The sequence below is a fragment of the Zootoca vivipara genome, chromosome Z1 (assembly GCF_965207765.1).
Source record: "Zootoca vivipara chromosome Z1, rZooViv2.hap1.1, whole genome shotgun sequence".
Lineage (NCBI taxonomy): Eukaryota > Metazoa > Chordata > Lepidosauria > Squamata > Lacertidae > Zootoca > Zootoca vivipara.
In genome coordinates, this window is record NC_142583.1 from 71,839,355 (window position 1) to 71,860,238 (window position 20,884).

The 20,884-nt window shown below is 49.4% G+C and overlaps 1 protein-coding gene across 4 annotated transcripts in view; it reads right to left on the reverse strand.

The window, feature by feature from the left end:
- LOC148687417 (transcription factor COE1-like) overlaps window positions 1–13,285 on the reverse strand; it is an 86,551-nt gene extending 73,266 nt beyond the window's left edge. Inside the window, exons 1-2 of one of the 4 annotated variants that reach the window (XM_088660680.1) lie at window positions 12,882–13,285; window positions 11,490–11,611 (exon numbers count right to left, since the gene is read on the reverse strand). In XM_088660680.1, the coding sequence (XP_088516806.1) occupies window positions 11,490–11,611; window positions 12,882–13,238 (479 nt within the window). In that variant the 5' untranslated portion in view covers window positions 13,239–13,285. The remainder of the gene's footprint in view (window positions 1–11,489; window positions 11,612–12,881) is intronic. The other 3 variants (XM_088660679.1, XM_088660681.1, XM_088660682.1) reach the window with 3 other exon arrangements.
- Window positions 13,286–20,884: the final 7,599 nt, after the last annotated feature.

Here is a 20,884-nt window from a genome sequence, read left to right on the forward strand (position 1 = left end):
CTGTGTGTACACTCAGGTGAGCCACACAAATCAAGAGGTGTACAACAAATACTTGTACATGTGAGGAGACACCTTGTACCTGTGTCAGGAACAGCATGTGAAAGAACCTATTCTCTATTCAAAAGGGGTACAGCCAGTTTTAGAAACTCCCCAGGCGTGTTTTGCAACTGGCACGGGTCTAATTGCGACCATTTGGTGATTGCTGGATGCCAGGTTGGCAACTGGCATCTCTATCTGGCTAGCCCAGGCACCCCCAAACTTGGCCCGCCAGATGTTTCAGGACTACAACTCCCATCATCCCTTGCTAACAGGACCAGTGTTCAGGGGTGATGGAAGTTGTAGTCCCAAAACATCTGGAGGGCCGAGTTTGCCTATGCCTGGGCTAGCTCTGCCAGCTTCCTTAAGGAGGTAAGCTGAGTAGCTTATTTATGGCATTTATATCCCAGCTTTTTCTCCACGGAGCGCACGGTTCAGAGCTGGGTTGAGAACTTTGAGAACTTAAAGAGGGAAAGTCACCTTATCCAGGGACAAAGAGGGAAAGACACCTTATCCTGTCCACAGATATATTCCCACCTCTTTTTCTTAATGGTGGCATGGACCATTCACAACGTAGGAATATTCTTCACAACTGTGAGCAGGACAACGGGGAGCGGCTAAGCAAAGGCAAGCCGCAACAATTCACCATAACGTCGTTCGCTGCCGCTGCTCAGGCTGCACAGAAAAAGCATTTGGGTTCCAGAAATCCATTCTGATTGTGCAGATAAAAAAATATAACAGATAGAATTCCACAGGGTGGGGTATTAGTGTGCAAAAACAGTCGGGATCCACTGGCACGCACCTCCAGATGATGGAGATGTCAGGCACCACCCTGGCACCCTGGGACCTTGGTTGCAAGTGGCCGGGAGCCAGCTACCAAATGCGCTTGCCTAATTTCGAACACTGGTTAGGAAATGTAGTCCAAAGCGGCTGGATTGGGGAGGGCTGCCTCAGGCTGTGCCTTGAGAAAGAGTTAAGCCTCCAGAAACTCTCTGAGTCTGCAGTTCTTCATCTCTCTCCCTCCACCCCAACCTCCCGGCCAAGCAAACACACCTGCATTCAATTCCATTCCCGTTCCCCCCAAACCTTGCCACTGCTGCTCTCTGTGTTCGAGGCAGAAGGAAGGAAGGAGGGGGGAGGAGGAGGAGGAGGAGGAGAGAGGGAGGGTGGAAAAAACACCAGGATGCTGGTAATGACTGCGCTCGCCGAGCCTCCGAGGCTGGCGAGGCAGCGCCCATCAATTATTAAAGAAAATTGGAGCATTTCCTAGCAAACCAGAGCATCGCACAGCCTTTACAGGAAAACCAACTCTTCCATGCGCTGGGCCGCCAGGAACCCAGCTGGGGGACGGCGCAGAAATCAGCCTCGCTCCATTAGGGTCAACGAAATCGAAGCCCCCCCCTCCCCACCCCCACCTCTCGCACTCTCTCTCCCCTTGGGGTCACCGAGGCCCCCACCCTGAGCTGCTGGGTGAATGGGCAGCGGCAGCGGCACCCATTGGACACAGGAAAGCCCCCAATGGCTCTCTCTCTGGTGACAATGGGTGTTCTCGTTTCGTAAGGCCGGCCTTGCCGTCGGGGAACCCGCGCAAGAGTCCCAGGGCGCATCGTGGTCAACTGGGGTGGCGTTCTCCCCAGCTCTCTCCTCCCTTCTGCCGCCTCCTCCTTCCTTTCCTCTTTCGGGGGAGGGGGGGTTTCTTCAACAACTATTGTGAGAGGAGAGAATTTAAGGGAGAACAACATATTCATCCAACATCCAACATACCATCTCAGGACTATTTAATTGCTCATCTTCTAGCATTGTGTATGCCATCAAATGCCAACGGTGCCCTTCAGCTCTCTATATGGGACAAACAGGCCAAACCCTACGCCAAAGGATAAATGGACATAAATCTGACATCAGGAATCACAAGACAGAGAAACCAGTAGGAGAACACTTCAGTCTCCCAGGACATTCTATACAAGATCTCAAAGTAGCTGTCTTATTACAAAAGAATTTCAGAAATAGACTGGAAAGAGAAGTTGCTGAATTGCAACTTATTACCAAACTTAAAACCATGGAGAGACCTGGTCTGAATAGAGACATTGGATTCTTATCTCATTATACATGATAAAGCTATCTTTAGCCATCTCACCCCTTGCTTTTTCCTGTAAGACCAATTGCAGTCGTTAACAGTCGTCAACGAGTTTCCACACCTATCAGTCAAACACCCATTCCCACCACCCTTCTGAGTAATACCCCTCCCCACCCTCTCACAATATATAAGGATCTGGTGACTTCTGTTTCGGTGTATCTGAAGAAGTGTGCATGCACACGAAAGCTCATACCAATGACAAACTTAGTTGGTCTCTAAGGTGCTACTGGAAGTAATTTATTTATTTTTGTTTCGGCTACAGCAGACCAACACGGCTACCTACCTGTAACATATTCACAGGACAGGTAAGAAGAAGTCCTTCATGCAGCGCAGTTAAACTGTGGAACTCCCTCCCACAGGGAGTAATGATGGCCACCATCCTAGATGGCTTTAAAAGAGGAATAGGCAAATTCATGGAGGAAGAGAGGGCTATGGATGGCTGCTAGCCAGGATGGCTATGTTCTGCCCCGGTCGGAGACAGTAATGCCAGTAAAGATAATAATGGGAACAAGATGGCACGCCCAACCCCTGAGAACACACCTATGTGCATAACAAGTCCTCTGCTATTATCATTCATTCATTCATTCATTCATTCATATATATCCCACCCACTCTGGGCAACACTCACCATGAACTTCAATGAAAGGGCCGCAGCCTTGTAAACAACCGGTCACCGACGGTGATCGCAGATCATATCCAGGTAACCAAGCAGGGCAGCGTAACAAAAGTTGGTTGCTCTATTGTAAAGGTGCAGGACGGGACTTACGGTCATTGCAAAGGGTTAGGGCGAGAGTGGCCTCAGTCCCCAGCTTCTGAACTGGCCGCCGTGGCTGTCCGTACTACCAAAGGATTCACCAAGAGATTTCTGCACATAGCCCTCTCCTGTTAAAGGCACAGGTTGGGCTGGTGAGCCTATGGCTAATATAAGTGCCCTTGTCCATGGACATCAGAGCCTCCATATCTGCAAGGGAACATAAGAAGAGCCTGCTGGATCAGGCCAAAGGCCCATCCTGTTCTCAGTGGCCGGCAAGTTGCCTGGAGGAAACCAGCAAGCAGGATCTGAGCACAAAAGCATCTCTCCCCTCTTGTGGTTTCCAGCAACTGGGTCTCAGAAGCATCCTTGCCTCCAACTGTGAAGGCAGAACAGAGCCACTGTGGCTCATACTCATCAGTAGCCATTTTCTCCATGAATTTGTCCAATCCTTTTTTTAAAAAATTACTCCAGGTTGGTGGACATCACCCCTCCTGTGGCAGCGAGTTCCGTAGCTTAACCATGCGCTGTGTGAAGAAGGACTTTCTTTTATCTCTCCTGAACCTCCCGCTCCCATTTCACTTAACGCCCACGAGTTCTAGTCCTAGGAGAGAGGGAGAAAAACCTTTCTTTACCCGCTTTCCCTGTGCCATGACATAATCTTACAAGCTCCTATCACCAGTAGACCTGAAGGAGCATCTCCACCCCCATCGTTCTGCCTGGACACTGAGGTCCAGCACCGAGGGCCTTCTGGCGGTTCCCTCACTGCGAGAAGAGAAGTTACAAGGAACCAGGCAGAGGGCCTTCTCGGTAGTGGCGCCCACCCTGTGAAACGCCCTCCCACCAAATGTCAAGGAAATAAACAACTATCGGACTTTCAGAAGACATCTGAAGGCAGCCCTGTTTAGGGAAGCTTTTAATATTTGATGAATCATTGTATTTTAATATTCTGCTGGAAGCCTCCCAGAGTGGCTGGGGGGACCCAGCCAGATGCCCGGGGTATAATTATTATTATTATTACGTTGCCCCTTACTTGCCTTTTCTCCAAATAGAAAAATCCAAAATGCTGTAACTCCATTGCCTTGATCATTAAGGTGCATAGGCATCTCAAGGCAGCTCTGTTTAGGGAAGCTTTTAATGTTTGATTTCTGTATTTTAATGTTTTGTTGGAAGCCGCCCAGAGTGGCTGGGGGAACCCGGCCAGATGGGTGGGGTATAAATAATAAATTATAGGTGGGGTTAAAGCCGTTTTGGAAAGACTGCTAGACTGTCCAGAAATGTAGGCTGGAGATTTTGAGGATGGAAAAACTGGCGAGCCCCTGGGATAATCTCCTGGAAGCAGCAGGTGTAGGCACAGAGCCTCGCTGAGTTCAAAACAATAGGCCAGGTGAATTGTGCTCATTGTGGGATTCCTTGACTAGCACCTCACACCTGGGGCTGGAGAATAATATCCTCCTACAAGTAGGCTGCACACCCCAACTTTAAATAATTACAGCACACCTGCAACTGACGTGCATGTAACTTGTGCACATTCAGCTTTATGCACATGGAATTTTTTTATTTTTTTAAAAAAAATTAAAAATTAAAAGGGGTCAGCCTTTAAGAGTCTGGCAATTCCACCTACTAGTGAACCTAGTGCGCTTTGACTATATGCAATTTTGGGTAGGCGAGATCCCCGGGAAGTAACCCCCACATAAGTTGCAGGCTTACCGGATTTTTTAATATTATTAAATGCAAGAGTTTATTACGAAGTTAAAGCAGCAATCCAGTAGGAAATATGAAATAAAATAAAGGGGGAGTAAACCTCCTGAGAATGTTCTTTATGAGGTAATGGCTGTGAACCCCGGTTTGTTTGTTTTTTTTTTTTTTGGTACTACCTCCCTCCCCCCATCCCATGGATTTTATTTGATATTTCCAATCAGATTCATACTTTAATTTCATGAATACCTTGGGGTTTTTTGTGTGTGATGGGAATCCCCAGGATGCCATTTTGTTCTGGCGCCCACTAGAGTTTAAGAAAGTAATGGGCACTGACAGCTCATTTTTTGTTAATTTTGTTCTTCTTTAAAAAATAAAAGAAAAAAACACTGCTCAGTGCTAACATTATGTTGTCAAAGAATATCATAGAATCATAGAGTTGGAAGGGACCATGAGGGTCATCTAGTCCAAGCCCCTGCAATGAAGGAATCTTTTGCCCAATGTGGGGCTCAAATCCATGACCCTGAGTCGCAGGCCGTACCGACTGAGCTATCCCAGTTTAATATTTTTCGGAGCGCAGATGAACGAGAAAGTTAAAAACCTGTGACTCTATCCATGGCTACGAGCCAGGATGGCTGCCTACCACCTTCAGAACCAGAGGTAGCAGATGTTGCCCAGACATGGCAGAATCATAGAATTGTGGCGTTGGAAGGGGGGTCCCCAGAGCCATCTAGGCCAGCCCCCTGCAAGGCAGGAATCTCAGCTAAAGCATCCTAGACAGATGGCCACCTCCAAGGGAGGGGAGGCTGCAAGGGAGAAACTAGAACCCTTTCCCCCATCACTCCTCTGGGTTGAATGACTACAATTTGCCCCACTGCCCCATATGATATTAGTAACTTGGAGGCAGGCCTGGAGCAGCCTTCTTTCATCCAGCACCCCCACTGGCTATTTTGGAACTACAACTCCCATCACCCCTAGTTTGCACAGCCTAATGGGAATTGTAGTGGAGCACATCCGGAGGGCACCAGGCTGGCCTAGAGAGGGTTAACTGCAAAAGCGCACTGCATAGTCAGGTCTTACGCATTTGACGCTCAATCTCACAGCCTCTACAAATGTGGTGCACACAGGGTGTTTTCGAACGATGCAATTGTGTGTTTTTGTAAATACTTTGTTGAAGTTGTCAGTTGTTGCTTTCATTTTTGGTACACCCCTTAGAGATATTTTAAACATATTTTGTGGTGTGGGAATTGAATAACCCAATCAAATCATATAACAGCAAACCTAAAAAGAACGAGCACGTTCGTTCTGAAAATGAGGCCAGCCAACAACCAGCAGTGCCATCGCATGAAAGAAAAGTGACGAGCGGCAGAAAACATATAGTGGGATCTCCTGCAGCAAGGAGTTCCACAGAGAAAGGGCTGCGTTCTACACATCATTTCACAGAGAATAGGAAGTACTGCAGAGCATCATCAGCTGGTATTCAGGGAGGAATATATGGGAGAAGGCATAAAACCCTGTTGGGGCTTTAAAAGTTAACGCCAGAACCTTGAATTCGGCCTGGATGCAAACAGCAATCGATACGGACGATCCAAACGCGGGCTTGCAGTTTGCACATATCAATAAGTAGCCGGCAATAGTCGGAGCCTTCTGATCTGTCTCCAAGGGCAGCCCTGCAAAAAGCAGGGCTGCAGTAATCTGATCCTCCAAACTGAACAGTCGCGATTGAAAATCCATGAGAGCTTTTCAACAAATCGATGCGTCTCTCTCTCTCTCTCTCTCTCTCTCTCTCTCTCTCTCTCTCTCTCTCTCTCTCTCTCTCAGCAGAGGGGGTGAGAGCGAAATGTGGGAGCAAGAAAGGAAAATGGTTGGCTATCGTTCTCTGGCTACCGGAACGGAGAAGAGAGTTCTGGGGGACTCAACGATCAAGTCAAGCATTAATTCCATCACTGGTGGAGGGATTGGAAATTAAGTGTGAACCGATCAAGAGAAGCTCAAGCTCAAGAAAAGGAAAACAGGAAACCAAGATTTGAGGAATATCTGCACCAAAGTGGACCGATCTTCCAGGTGTTTAACCTCCTACTACGAAGAAAACCAGCAAGAATGATGGTTGAGAGGTTGGAGACCCCTCCCCCCTCTCCCTTCCCTACCAGCAACTGGTATTATTAGCCTCTAAAATATTATTTACCTCTATTAAAAAAAACCCTTCCAAAACAAGCACATACACCCCTGAAATCTCACCCCTTTGCCCATGACCAAGTTCAAGATTTTTGCTCTGCTGATCAGCAAAGAGGACGTTTTCTCTGGGGGAAAGTTACAGAGTTCAGACCTGCACATTCAATCCAGGTTGAGAGCTGCAGGCAAAGGAGAGGGATGGGAAGAGATTTGTCCATCATCCTTCCCGACATCTGGCCACATCTGCTGCCCAAGGTAAACGGGGTGCCAGCGTTGCCTTTGGCTGGATCCTGAAGTCAGCCTCTTTATCCCCACATACATTTTTTTTTTTTACAAAGCTTCCTTCTCTGTTTTGCACGGGGTAAGGCCTATTTTCCCATAATTTCGGAAGCGCTTGGAAAGTCTCAGAAACCGCCACACTTGCCAAAAGGTAACAGCCACCATCCATTGTGCTATTAAGTCAAAATATTGGGACTTGGGCCACTTTTAGGCTGGATTTGCTTGAACCGTCTGTGCAAATATTCCCGACATCGTCCCCTCCCTTGCAGCCCAGATTACCCAAGGTGCTTAATGAAAATCTGATTCATTTGCATCCGACACGATTCTGCAGCTGAACACAAACTTTCCTCAGGTGGGCTGAATTCTCTCTGCTTTCAACGTGCAACCCGACTCCTGCACGACTCAGACCACTTTCTTTTTTAAACAACTCCCCACCCACCCACCTAAATGCTCATCCTGGTGTCTATGATGAAGTCCTTCCCACTGATTTACAGACTATTAGTTCTGAATGTCCTTTTAAAATCAACGAGATTTTGTTCAAGCAGGTAGGTTCAGGACTACGGTGCAATTGACTTAACTGATCAGACTGATGGCAGCAGAACAGGCTGGCCAGTGCCTGCTTGTCTGGGAAGAATTCAACGCAGTGCAAAGCTTCCCCCCCCCCCAACTAGGCCCCATGAAGAGCCTGCTGGATCAGACCAATGACCCATCTGGCACAGCATTCTGTTCTCCCAGTGGCCAACCAGATGCCTGTGGGAAACCTGCAAGCAGGATTCGAACACAAGAGCCCTCTCCCCTCCTGCAATTTCCAGCAACTGGGATTCAAAAGCATTACTGCCTCCAAGCATGAACCACTATGGCTACTAGCCATCCATAGCTCTCTCTTCCACCATGAATTTGTCTAATCCTCTTTGAAAGCCCTCCAGGTTGGTGGCCATCACTGCCTCCTGTGTCAGGGAGTTCCATAGTTTAACTGTTTCAGAAGTATAGGGGAACCCCCAGAATAAACTTGGCGGGCGGGAGACAGGGACAACGTTCCATTGTCCACAGAGAAATACTGACAGAGCATTCATTTTGGCACTGCTCTGAGTACAACCGTTTGCTTCTTTTAGGCCCGTGCACCGCTTATGAGTTTTTGAAACGCCAAGCAGAATATAAATGCTTCCAAATAAACAAAAATGGTAAATTAACTCATGGCAAAGTTTGCCTAATGAAGGTAGAGTGGTGAACTCTTGGAACCGCAGCTTTCAGAATTTCTCATGAACAAAGATTCAGAATCAGGAGGCATTATAAAGAATCAGCGCTGGAAATTAGGAGAAAATGCAAGCAACCAGCTGACACCAGAACAAGATAAGTCAACACAACAGGGGTGGCAGGAGCCTCTGAGCCCCCCTGGCAAATACATTCCATGTCATTCTTTACAGCTTTGACACAGTCAGACGAAACAGACCTAAAGCTGCCGTGCTCTGACTTCTGGCATCTGGCCCTAGGAATGGCAGTGCGCTTACTCGCTGTTTGCATATGTTCTATATCTTTTGATGTTATATAAACCTCAGCTAATGCTGGGGTCCGGCATAGATGAACACAAACACAGAAAAGGAACGGAGCAGAGAGGGGTGGGACGGGTAGATGACATCAGCCCTCGCCAACCTGGCGCCCTCCAAATATTTCTGGACTACAACAACTGCCATCAGCCCCAGCCAGCAGGGGGAACTGTAGCCCAAAACATCAGGAGGGTGCCAGGCTGGTAAATATACTACGTATTGCGCTAAGTGTGGTTTATTCCTTTGGAAGAAGATAATGGCAGAACGGAGGGGTGGTGATAGGACTGGGAAGGATGCGACAGGAAAACAGTTGCATGGAATAGGCAGGACTGCAAGGAAGATAGAATATCTCGATGTAGTTTACGGTTAAAAAAAGAAAGTGTTTCTCATTCTTTCCTGGAGATTGCCACAAAACAACAACAACATCAACAATCTAGTGCAAATTCTTTCTGGGTGAAATCAGCCTGAATGGTTCATGCAAAAACAAGGGGAACATTTTGGGTTTTTTTAAAATGCTGATCCTTGTTCTATCAAGGGATCTTGTCTGCGTCTCCCACACTGCCTTTCCTCAGATATTCCAGTTTTGCTTAACCATTTGAGGCAACCTGCTCAGTCCAGAGAGATAATGAAGAAATGCAATATCTTGTTAGGGGGCCCTGGATAAAGGGGGGTGAACACGCTCCCCAACTTAATAAAGCTTCACTGCCTCTTCTTACGTCTAATTATCGTATCAGGTTATCATCTCTTCTTGGGTCATTAGGAAAAAAGCCTACTCACAAATCTGATCCAGACTCAGCTAATCACGACGATTTTTAGCTGCGCGAAATCTCACGGCAAGACCTAATTCAACGCAGATCCAAACACTTATTTCTTGCAAGCTACTACAAAGCTGCCTACGTCTCTGTTTGGGGCATTCTACCAAACACACACACACACACACACACACACACAACAACAACAACAACAACCCCAAAGAGGATGGAAGGCCCGAGGGCTGGACTCAACGGCGGAGAAACTGAGGCAGCAAACCAGTCACTTTCCGCCAGCTTCTAGCCTACACACTGTGTTCTGGGGAAAATAAAAAACTGTGATAGAATTACAAAGTACAACTGGGCATGATCCACTAGAAGGTTCTGCTCCAGAGAACATCTGGGTGGATTGTGCCATTTTACACTGAAAACAGAGGAATGATCAACATTAAAGACAGCGACGCTGCCCCATGCAGACTCAAGCCAGCTAGCACAAAATTATTTCTTCAGAGCTCTCCTGGTCTTTCCCAGATGCTGCCTGAAATCCTTTTCAGCAGAGACGCCCACGTTTGCACCTTCTGCACTCCAAGCATGTGCTCTGCCACTAAAATATTCAACATTTATTTGGGGGCCTGGGGTGCACTAGGGACCAGGCAGGCCCAGCACAGCTGCACAGGCCATTTAAAGCTTGTGGCATTGGCATTTCCAGAGAAACAAATAAATCTAAAAAGTGTGTCGCAAAACCCTTTACTAGGGCACAACTCTCAGGTCATATAGCCAAAGAAGGTGACTTGGGTCAGCGATGCATGGGACCCAGCTAGAAGGTTTGCAAACTCCGGGAGACAACAGGCTGACAACAATAAATTCAGTTGGAAATTGCAGGTGAATGATAGATATACTAGAGAAATGAGGGGGGTGAGTTGTATCCCTGCTACATGGCTAGTTATGCAACCTAACTCTTACTTCCTTTGTTTAAGCAACCTCAAGTAAATGTCAAGCAAGATCAGATGTCAAAGGTCAGGGAACATTTGAGATCGATAGAAAATCAATTCAAATCAAAAAGAAGCAAACTCCCGGAGCCATTGAGCCCAGGGAGAAATGATTCATACATCCCGCTTATCGACCAACAGGAATAATTGTAAAAGATAGAAAGGAATGGTGGGGGTGAGAGAGGAGTTTGCGATGTGAAGCAATTCTGTATGGGAGCAGCAAATTAAAGCATACTTGGCGGGAGGGGAGAGGAATGATAAAATTAGAGCCACAGTTGGTGTTGGTGTTTTAAAACCAAAACAAAAACACAACCTACTATTATCTGTTTAAGAAATTTGCAAGCAGAATTGAGAACTTGCATCCTTGGCATCAGTCTAACTTTCTTCCAACGTTGTTTTGCTTCTCCACCCCAAAGTGTTAATTTCAGAAACACTTTCCGACAGCTTGACAACAAGAAATATAAAACCAGTTTCAGGGTATGTGTGTGTGTGTTTGTAGTCATATAAATGTTATCTGACACCTCCCGTCAGTTCCAACCTAAACTGTTTTTGATTCTGCTGAAAGATCCATCTGAAAAGAGTTATATTCATGAAAGTTCCAATGAGTTATAGCAAAACTTTAAGAGCAACAACAAAGGGGAAATCAAGGCACATGTCTTTCTTCCTCTCTTACTTAGCATTAGGAATGATGGTGTTTTACCGGGAGATTTAGCAGGGGGAATGATGGAGGCCTTATGCCCTCCCAAAAAACTAAATAATTACAATTGCAATTCTGAAATACCCCCTTCCTTTAAGCAGCCCCCGCCCCCAAGACGTAGCCCTAGGAAATCATCAGCAAATAAATCAACGACACGCTTTGCCCGTCAAACAGGAGAACTGGAATAACATGCGCCAGTCATCAGAGACATCGAAAGAAAAAATAAAGAAGAACGAACACCTTTCCTGTCCAAAACTCCTTCTGCAGGAGAACCCAGTAAATTCTTGGCAAATTTCAAAAGAGACAGGTATTGGGGATGGGGAAGAGAGAGAGAGAGAACTATTGAAAGAAGGAGTTTGGGTTGATCTGGGGGAGTTTTTCTTCCTCTCTTTTTTTTGGGGGGGGAGTGGAATTTGCTGCAAGCCTTCTGCAGGCCCTACCTTTGAGCTGCGGTGTTGGCGTCCAGAATGCCAGTCCCGTGCATCCAAGACCTCACAGCCGACAGCCCACCACCGGTCAAAGGCTCTTCCTTCATGGTCAGCCCACCTCTGGGGAGACCCTCCTGGATGGAGAACATCAAAACAGCCTTTTAAGGGTCCTAGGTGTGCACGGCAGGGTGTGCAGAGTGGGTGGGGAATAGGTCTTCTCGCTAAAACAATCCCAACCCCCCAACCCCCAGTCAGGGAGGGCTTCCACCAAAGAAAGTTTGGGGCTCCCCTGCCTACTTTCTTTGTTGGAAATTCCTCCCCAAACTTAGGGTGGGGTGGGGTGGCAAACCCCTAGAATTCCCCTCAAAGCAAAACAGAAAGAGGGGATCTCTTCAGAAAACCAAAATCCAACGGCTTCCAAAGTGGATTCAGGGATAGAGTCTAGCCGCTCAGCCACCTGCTCCTGAGCAGCTAGCAAAACCACGAGGTGTTGGGGTGACAATCCAAAGGCGGAGTATTTTGGACCGGTTTGTTTGTTTCCAAGTGACTGGGGAGGGTGGTTCTTGTTGGGCGGGGGGTGGGACTGGCTGTGTGTAAGGGGGGGGGGAGAACAGCAGCCAAGCAGCTGGGAGGGGAGGGTTGTGCAGGAGGGGGGGGAGAGAGAAAGGGATGGAGGGAATCAGAGCAGAGGAGGAGAGCCAGAGAGAGAAGCCCCGGTGGGAGAGGAGGAGGGGGGAGGGGGAGGTAGCGAAAGGGGGGAGGAGGAGGGGAGAGAGAGAGAGGGCTGGAAGGAGGGATGAGAGAGAGAGAGAGAGAGAGAGAGAGAGAGAGAGAGAGAGAGAGAGAGAGAGAGAGAGAGAGAGAGAGAGAGAGAGAGGGGAATAAAGGAGTGGCTGGAGGGATGGAGAGAGGGGGGGTCAGGGCAACCGGAGGAGGCGCAGAGAGGACCAGAGCAAAGGAGAGGGAGAGAGAGATAGAGAGAGAGAATAGAGGGATGGAGGCAGGATGCCGAGGTGAGGAGGCGGAGGGAGGGATGGAGAGGGCAGGGCACCGGATGGGTGGGTGGGTGGTCGGGCGGGGAGGAGTTCAGAGGCCGGACGAGCGCCCAGCGGGCCGGATCAAGAGCAGAAGCCAAGAAGTGATGGCGAGAGGGGACGGGACGGGACGGGTGGCCGTCCCGGGATGCGGAGAAAGTTCAGGGGCGCACCGGGGGAGGGAGGTGAGTGGGGCAGCGGTGCGCGCTCCGTATCAGGGCCTCTGGGGACACAGAATGGGGGGCGTGGGGGAAGAGACAGTGAACGGCGGTTTTGGGGTATGGAGGACAGTTGGCACTTTCTGGGACGCCCCCTCTGGAGAGAGCCCACCCACCCACCCCCCAGGACTGGAGCCCCCGAGGGGCTTTACCGAGGGCGCAGGCGGGTGGGAGCGCGGGCCACCGCCGCCGCCGCCTGCGGAGCCCCCATTCGCGGGCAGCAGCAGCAGGAGGAGCCTCCGGCGAGGGTCCCCGGGGAGCAGCCCAGTGGCGGCGGCGGCGGCTGGAGCAGCGGCTGCTCTCGTGCGCCTCCTGCGCCGCCGCCTGCGCCGCCCGGCCTGGGCTCCCGCCTCGTCGCCCTCGTCGTCGTCGTCCTCGCCGTCCGGCAGCAGCACCATCAGCACGGCCAGCCAGTGCGGCACGGGCCCGGCGGACGGGGACTCCAGGCGCAGGGGGACGACGGGGCTACCTCCACCGTCTCCGCCTCCGGCCGGGCCGAGCCGGGCCATACCGCCTCCCTCCGCCTCCCCAGGGAGGGAGGAAGAGGAGGAGGAGGGGAGGGGGCTGGAGCCACCGGGCCGGGCAGGCTGACATCATCCGGGGAGGAGCGGACTCCGGGGGGACGGACGGACGGAGGGGGAGGAGGCGGCGGCGGAGGAGGACGATGGCCGCGGGCGGGGGGCGCGCAGCGGGCGATGACGGGGAGCAGCTTCCCCCCATCTGAGAGTGGCCCCCAAGATCGACACCCCAGCGCGCGCCCCGAAATCCTCTGCAGGGCGCACTGCCTCCGGGAACCTCCGCCTATGTCCCCCCCTCCCCCAAAGAGATGCCTCTCTCTAAACCCCACAGATGTCACCTCAGCCACCACCATCCCCCCAAGTGGCCCCCAAGATCAAGCCCCCAGCGAACCCCTGGAATCCTCTGCAAGGGCGCACTGCCTCCGGGACCTCCCCATATGTCGCCCCCCCCATCCAAAACTAGATGTGCCTCTCTCTAAACCCCACGGATTTCAACCCCCTCCCCCTCAAAAACATGTGGAAAGTGGAAAAAGCCTCTCTCGCCCTAGATTTTCTCTCCCCCACGGCAGGCGTTTGGGTACCTGCTCCCCAAAAGGTCCCCAGGATTGCCTCCTTGTGCGAAAGAGGAGTTTTTGGTCCCCACTTCAGGGTCTGAGAGCAGATTCTCCCATCTGGACACCAGCCCTGTAGAGGAGTCTTTCGACCAGGATTCACTCAGCACCACAAGCGTGTCACCCTAAGTCGCCCCCTGCCCTGAGCTCTGTTCCACGTGTTCCCCCACCCACCCACTCTCGGGTACCAACTTGAATAAAATATTTGGGGGGGGGGGCAGGTAAGCACTGTCCCGCATAATCTGTCACAAGACGTGGCTCACACACACCATTTGAATGGCAATGCCCAGCAACTTTGGGGGAGGGGCTGGTCCCCTAATATATTTTATTTTGTGTGTGTGTGTGTCTGAAGGGGACTCAGCCCCTAGGAGTTGGCTCCTATGCACCCACCCAGGAACAGGCCCCAATAGCCCTGCAAATAGGCTTTGCTGCAACCAGATTCTGCACTCCACCCTGACCTGTTTAATGCAACCCCATCGAGCCTGCGTGTTAATGTTCACAAGTGACATTGGGGCACCTTTTAGCATGGAGTTAGGGTGTAAACGTGGTTAAAGTGGGACATGAAAGCTGATGGCACCTGCTTTTTTAATTACCTTTATATCCCACCTTTCCTGCAAGGAACTCGAGGCTGCGTACATCAATTCTCCGCACTCCTTTTTATCTTTGCAACAGCGCTGCGAGGGTAGGCAAGGCTAGGCTGAGAGAGAGAGAAAAAAAACTGGCCCGAGATCACCTGGTGAGCTTCATGATTGATTGGGGACTAGATCCCTTGTGTCCCAGGCCCTAGACTGAGACACCAACCACTACCCCACACTAGTTCCTTCTTCACCTCTTCAGTCCTGACACAGAATCACAGAAAAGACCTTAGAGCTCATCTAGTCCAACCCCGTTCAGCGTGGAATCTGCAGTCCGATTTGCAGCAGGCAGCAGCAGCAGCATCTCTGGCAGATGGATGCCCAGCCTTTGCGTCAAAAGCAGGTGACATTCTGCATATGGGAGGCGAAGCCTGTGAGTTAGACCGGAACCAGGGAGACCGGGGTTCAAATCCCCGCTAGGTGACATTGGGTTAGCATCTGTCTCTCAATCTAGTCTTCCTCGCAGGATTGTTGTGAGGATAAAATGGGGATATTATGTATGCCAGAGTGGGCTCTTTGGAAAGGTGGGCTGTAAGTGAATAGAATAAAATGTTGTACATAAGAACAGCCCTGCAGGATCCGGCCAGTCGCCCATCTAGTCCAGCATCCTGTTCTCACAGTTGTCAGCTAGATGCCCTAATGGAAGCAGGTTTCGAACACAAGAGCCCTCTCCTGTCCTGCCGTTTCCAGCAACCAGCATTCAGAAGCATCGCTGCCTCTGACTGTGGAGGCAGAAGCGTGAGGATGAGCTCACACACAAACGTTTACTTTGGTATCCAGAGATAGTATGGGGACCATACGGGCCATCTAAAACAATGCAGGAATCTTTCGCACAATGTGGGGCTTGAACCTAAAACCCTGAGTCTCATGTTCTCTACCAACTAAGCCGATTGCACAACCATGGTTAAACTGTGGAATCATAGAATCGTAGAGCTGGAAGAGACCACAAGGGCCATCCAGTCCAACCCCCTGCCGAGCAGGAAACACCATCAAAGCATTCTTGACATATGCCTGTCAAGCCTCTGCTTAAAGACCTCCAAAGAAGGAGACTCCACCACACTCCTTGGTAGCAAATTCCACTGCCGAACAGCTCTTACTGTCAGGAAGTTCTTCCTAATGTTGAGGTGGAATCTTCTTTCTTGTAGTTTGAATCCATTGCTCCGTGTCCACTTCTCTGGAGCAGCAGAAAACAACCTTTCTCCCTCCTCTATATGACATCCTTTTATATATTTGAACATGGCTATCATATCACCCCTTAACCTTCTCTTCTCCAGGCTAAACATACCCAGCTCCCTAAGCCGTTCCTCATAAGGCATCGTTTCCAGGCCTTTGACCATTTTCGTTGCCCTCAGGAGGCATTGATGGCCCCCAACCTGGATGGCTTTAAAAGAGGATTGGACAAATTCATGGAGGAGAGGGATATTGATGGCTACTAGCCAGGAGAGCTGGGACACAGGTGGCGCTGTGGGTTAAACCACAGAGCCTAGGGCTTGCCGATCAGAAGGTCGGCAGTTCGAATCCCCGCGACGCGGTGAGCTCCCGTTCCTCGGTCCCAGCTCCTGCCCACCTAGCAGCTTGAAAGCACGACAAAGTGCAAGTAGATAAATAGGTACCGCTCCAGCAGGAAGGTAAACGGTGTTTCCATGCGCTGCTCTGGTTCGCCAGAAGTGGCTTTGTCATCCTGGTCACATGACCCGGAAGCTGTACGCCAGCTCCCTCAGCCTATAGAGTGATATGAGCGCCGCAACTCCAGAGGTGGTCACGACTGGACCTAATGGTCAGGGGTCCCTTTACCTTTACCTAGCCAGGAGGGCTATGCTCTGCCTCCACAGTTGGGGGCTTGTTGCTGGAAACAATGGCAGGGGACCATGCTCTTGTGTTCAAATACCACTTGCTGGTTTCCCACAGGCACTGTGAAAAGAGGATGTTGGACCAACTGGTCCCTTGGCCTGATCCAGCAGCCTGTTGTTATGTTCTTAATGCTTTTCAGCAGAGAGCAATTCTGCACGTCGTGATGAGCCACCGAAAGACGAGATGTCGAGTGATCTCGTGTGAATACGATCTGTGGGAATGCCCCCTGGGAAGACCACCATCCAACTCTGGGCTTTGGCACAAGTTAACTGTCTTTGATGGCTGGTGACGGCTAGCTGTTGAGCATGCCACACAGCTTCCATAAAAGCTTGGGAGGGGGATAAGACAGGTGGATGGGAAATGTGGTTGTATTTTATAGGTACACAGTGGAATAATTCTTCCATCTCTTTGCAGCTGGGTAGCAAGAAGCATTCGTGCTGCTGGTCTTGATGAAACTGGCATTGCTTTTTAAGAGACTGTCCCTGTTTGTGTGGATGCCTGCCTGCTCTCTGTGTACCTTTGTAAATAAAGAGATCTTACCAGAAAAAACTCGTGGCCCAATCCAAAAAGGTAGCCCCAGATATGTCCTGCGACACACACACACACACACACACACACACACACACACACACACACACACAACTGCACAATTGCAGTTGCACATGCAATCAAACCCCAGACAGCAGGTTTAAGATATCAAGGACTTCCCTTCTTCTCTTTCCATGGTTCATTTTGCATATCATAAACCCCTGCATATTTTACAAAAACTATACCATTCAGTATTCCATTATTACATCCATCAAAACTTATTTACACCACTGAATTTATCTTAACGCTGCCAGCGTTTGTTCAGCTGTACGGATTTATTTCCCATATATTCAATAAACGTTTTCCAATCTTCTCTAAATGTATCTTCTTCTTGTTCTCTTATTCTATATGTTAAGTCCGCAAGTTGCACATATCCTGTCAACTTAAGTTGCCATTCCTCTTTGGTTGGGACCTCGCTCGTTTTCCATTTTTGGGCTAACAAAACACGGGCGCAGTAGTGGCATACATAAATAACCATTTATTTATTTTTTGACACCTGGGAATTTCAGTCTGAATTACCCTATCTCCAACAGAAAGGACACTGGCTTTTTGGGAAAGTACTTCTCACCTGGAAGGCAGAACCTTCTCACATGCTCTTCCAGGCCTGACGCCCCCCCCCCCCAAGATCTCTGTGTGAGTACCAAGGACTCCTTAGCTAAGCAGCTCACAGTTCCAGCCCAGCTACCATGCAGCACGGGGCAAATTTTCACAGAGTGTGCTGGATGCAAAATACAGGCTGGGCTCAGAATGTAGCTCCCTGGTAATCTCAGCTGCCAATGAAAAGTAAAATGAAAAGCAAATCTCTGTCCCCCTTTGGCTTCAAAGATTTGCAGAGGATAGAATATCCTGGGTGGTTTGTTGCTTTTCCCTGTGGGTGGTACCTGAATAAATTATGCAAATGAGGAGAAATCTTGCAAACTCACAGTAGCCACACAAACCTTAAAACGAGGGGTGCAACAAAGAGACTTGTGAAGACCAACAGATTGAGGGCTGCAATCCTAGACTCACTTACCTGGGAGCAAGTGCCACTGAAGTCAATGGGCGTAACTTCTGGTTTCTTCCGGCAGAAGAGGTCTTCGATTGGGCTAGAGCAGGTGCCCAAACTTTTTTCAGAGGGCCAGATTTGATGACATGAACATACGTGAGGGCCAGCAGAAGTTGTTGAACGTTATGTAGGATTGTAGTTTTTTTTTAAAAAAAACGATTTTAGCCCAAAGTTGTTGTACCCCACAGTTGGACATATACTGCCATGGGGGTGGGGGTGGGGTTAAATCGACCTGCAGGGGGCCAGATTAGGCCCCCGAAATGGGCTTTGGACAAGCCTGGGCTAGAGAAACCAGCTTCACTGGACGCATGAAACGTCTACCAAACTGGGGAGGTGTTTTTATACCTCAAGTGTGGAAGCGAGCAAGATAAATATTTTTGGTTTACAAAAGCAAAGTTAAAAAACTGCTTGCCCTTTCGGTCTTGCATTATAAAGCAACAGTATTTTTCTTCGTTGCTGTGTATGCAATAGTTTTAATATAGCTACCCAGACAATAAAGATGTGTTCTCTGCTGCCCTTGGAGGGCAGCACATCAGTTACAGGAGAGCAGATTTTGGCTGAACATTATCCAAAATGTCTTGACTGAAAGAGCAGTTCAGCAATGGAACCAACCCAGATTCCGTTATATGATCCTACTGTTCACCTTCGGTCCACCGCATCAAACCTGTTAGCCTTCCAATGTGCCATTTTTTCATAGAATCATAGAGTTGGAAGAGACCACAAGGGCCATCCAGTCCAACCCCCTGCCAAGCAGGAAACACCATCAAAGCATTATTGACATATGGCTGTCAAGCCTCTGCTTAAAGACCTCCAAAGGAGGAGACTCCACCACACTCCTTGGTAGCAAATTCCACGGCCGAACAGCTCTTACTGTCAGGAAGTTCTTCCTAATGTTTCTTTCTTGTAGTTTGAATCCATTGCTCCATGTCCACTTCTCTGGAGCAGCAGAAAACAACCTTTCTCCCTCCTCTATATGACATCCTTTTATATATTTGAACATGGCTATCATATCACCCCTTAACCTTCTCTTCTCCAGGCTAAACATACCCAGCTCCCTAAGCTGTTCCTCATAAGGCATTGTTTCCAGGCCTTTGACCATTTTAGTTGCCCTCTTCTGGACACATTCCAGCTTGTCAGTATCCTTCTTGAATCCTTCTTTCTTGGTCAGTCTTGCTGCAGTAGACACTGTCAGTAGACACTGTCATTTTCCAGGTAAGAAAAATGAGGGTTTTTTTTCCCATTCTTGACCTAACCCCTTCAGAGCCAAGGCTACTGATTGTGGATGAGGAACAGTTGAAGGAACTGGGTATGTTTAGCCTGGAAAAGAGGAGACTGAGAGGAGATATGATAGCCATCTTCAAATATCTCATGGAAGATGGAGCAAGCTTATTTTCTCCTGCTCTGGAGGGAAGGACTCAAACTCATGGCTTCAAGTTACAAGGAGATGCCAACTTAACATCAGGAAGAATTTTCTGGTGCTAAGAGCTGTTTGAAAGTGGAATGGACCCTCCTTCCTTGGAGGTTTTTAAACAGAGGTTGGATGGCCATTTGTCATTGATGCTTTTGTTGAGATTCCTGCATTGCAGGGGGTTAGACTAGATGACTCTCAGGGTCCCTTCTAACTCTACAGTTCTAGGATTCTGTGATTTTAGACATCAGGAAGTCTCCCTGCCCGCAACCTGCTGGGCAGGGAGGAGAGACCAGGAGTGTCAGAGAGGGGAGGAGAGAGAGAGAGGACCTTCCCATTTGGCTCTGACCCCCACCCACTACCAGATTCGTTCTCACCCACCACCAGCTTGCAGCCAGACAGCGTATTACACATCCCTACGAGAGGAATGTGGGACACACAGAAAAAAGTCGGTCCGCCACCCCCCCCATGAAACATGGGTGCTAATTCCCTGTTCATGCACCCAAACATGGAGGAGTGAATATGTTAAGGGGTGGCCGGGGAAGAGCGAGATCATTGCTGGGAAGAGCCAAGCTGAGATGGGAGATAATGGAAACCCCTTTTACTGGGTACGGACCCATTTGGGCATTTTATCCTAGCGGAAATAACAGCACCTGTATCCCACAAGGCCATTAGCGGATGGGAGAGAAGTGGGCCTAGATGGGGGGTGGGAAGGCGCCGCGGGAAAGAGCTTCTTCCCCCATGGGATAGGAACCTCCTGCTTTCGATCTCAGGACCCGTGGGGCACCAAAGCACTGCCCTCTCCTCCCACCCCACTAGGGATCCATCTGCAGAGCACCATTCGTAAGAAGGGCCCTGCAGCCGGGTCATGCAAAAGAGCCGAAGAAGAGGCTGCTGCTGGATCAGGCCAATGGCTCTTCAAGTCCAACGTCTTGCCACCCAGATGATGAGGATGGTGATGATGCCCCAAATGGAAACCCATAGACAGGATTCGAGCACCAGTGCCCCCTCCTCTCCTGCAGTTTCCAGCAACTGGTAGAGTAATAGAATCATAGAATTGTAGAGTTGGAGGGACCGAGGGTCATCTAGTCCAACCCGCTGCAATCTCAGGAATCTAAGCTAAAGCATCCCTGACAGATGGCCACTCCACCTCTTCTTAAAAACCTCCAAGGAAGGAGAGTCCGTAACCTCCAGAGGGAGAGCGTTTCACTGTTGAACAGCTCTTAACATCAGGAAAAAACTTTCTGATGCCAAGTCGGAATCTCCTTCTTTGCAACTTGAAGCCGCAGGTTCGAGTCCTACCTCCCAGAGCAGGAGAAAACAAGGTTGTTCTCTCTTCCTCGTGACAGCCCTTGGGATGGCCCAATCCTCTTTTAAAGCCATCCCAAGTTGTAGTTACAGGTAGGTAGTCGTGTTGGTCTGACGTGGTCGAAACAAAATAAAAAGAATTCCTTCCAGTAGCACCTAGAGACCAACTAAGTTTGTCATTGGTATGAGCT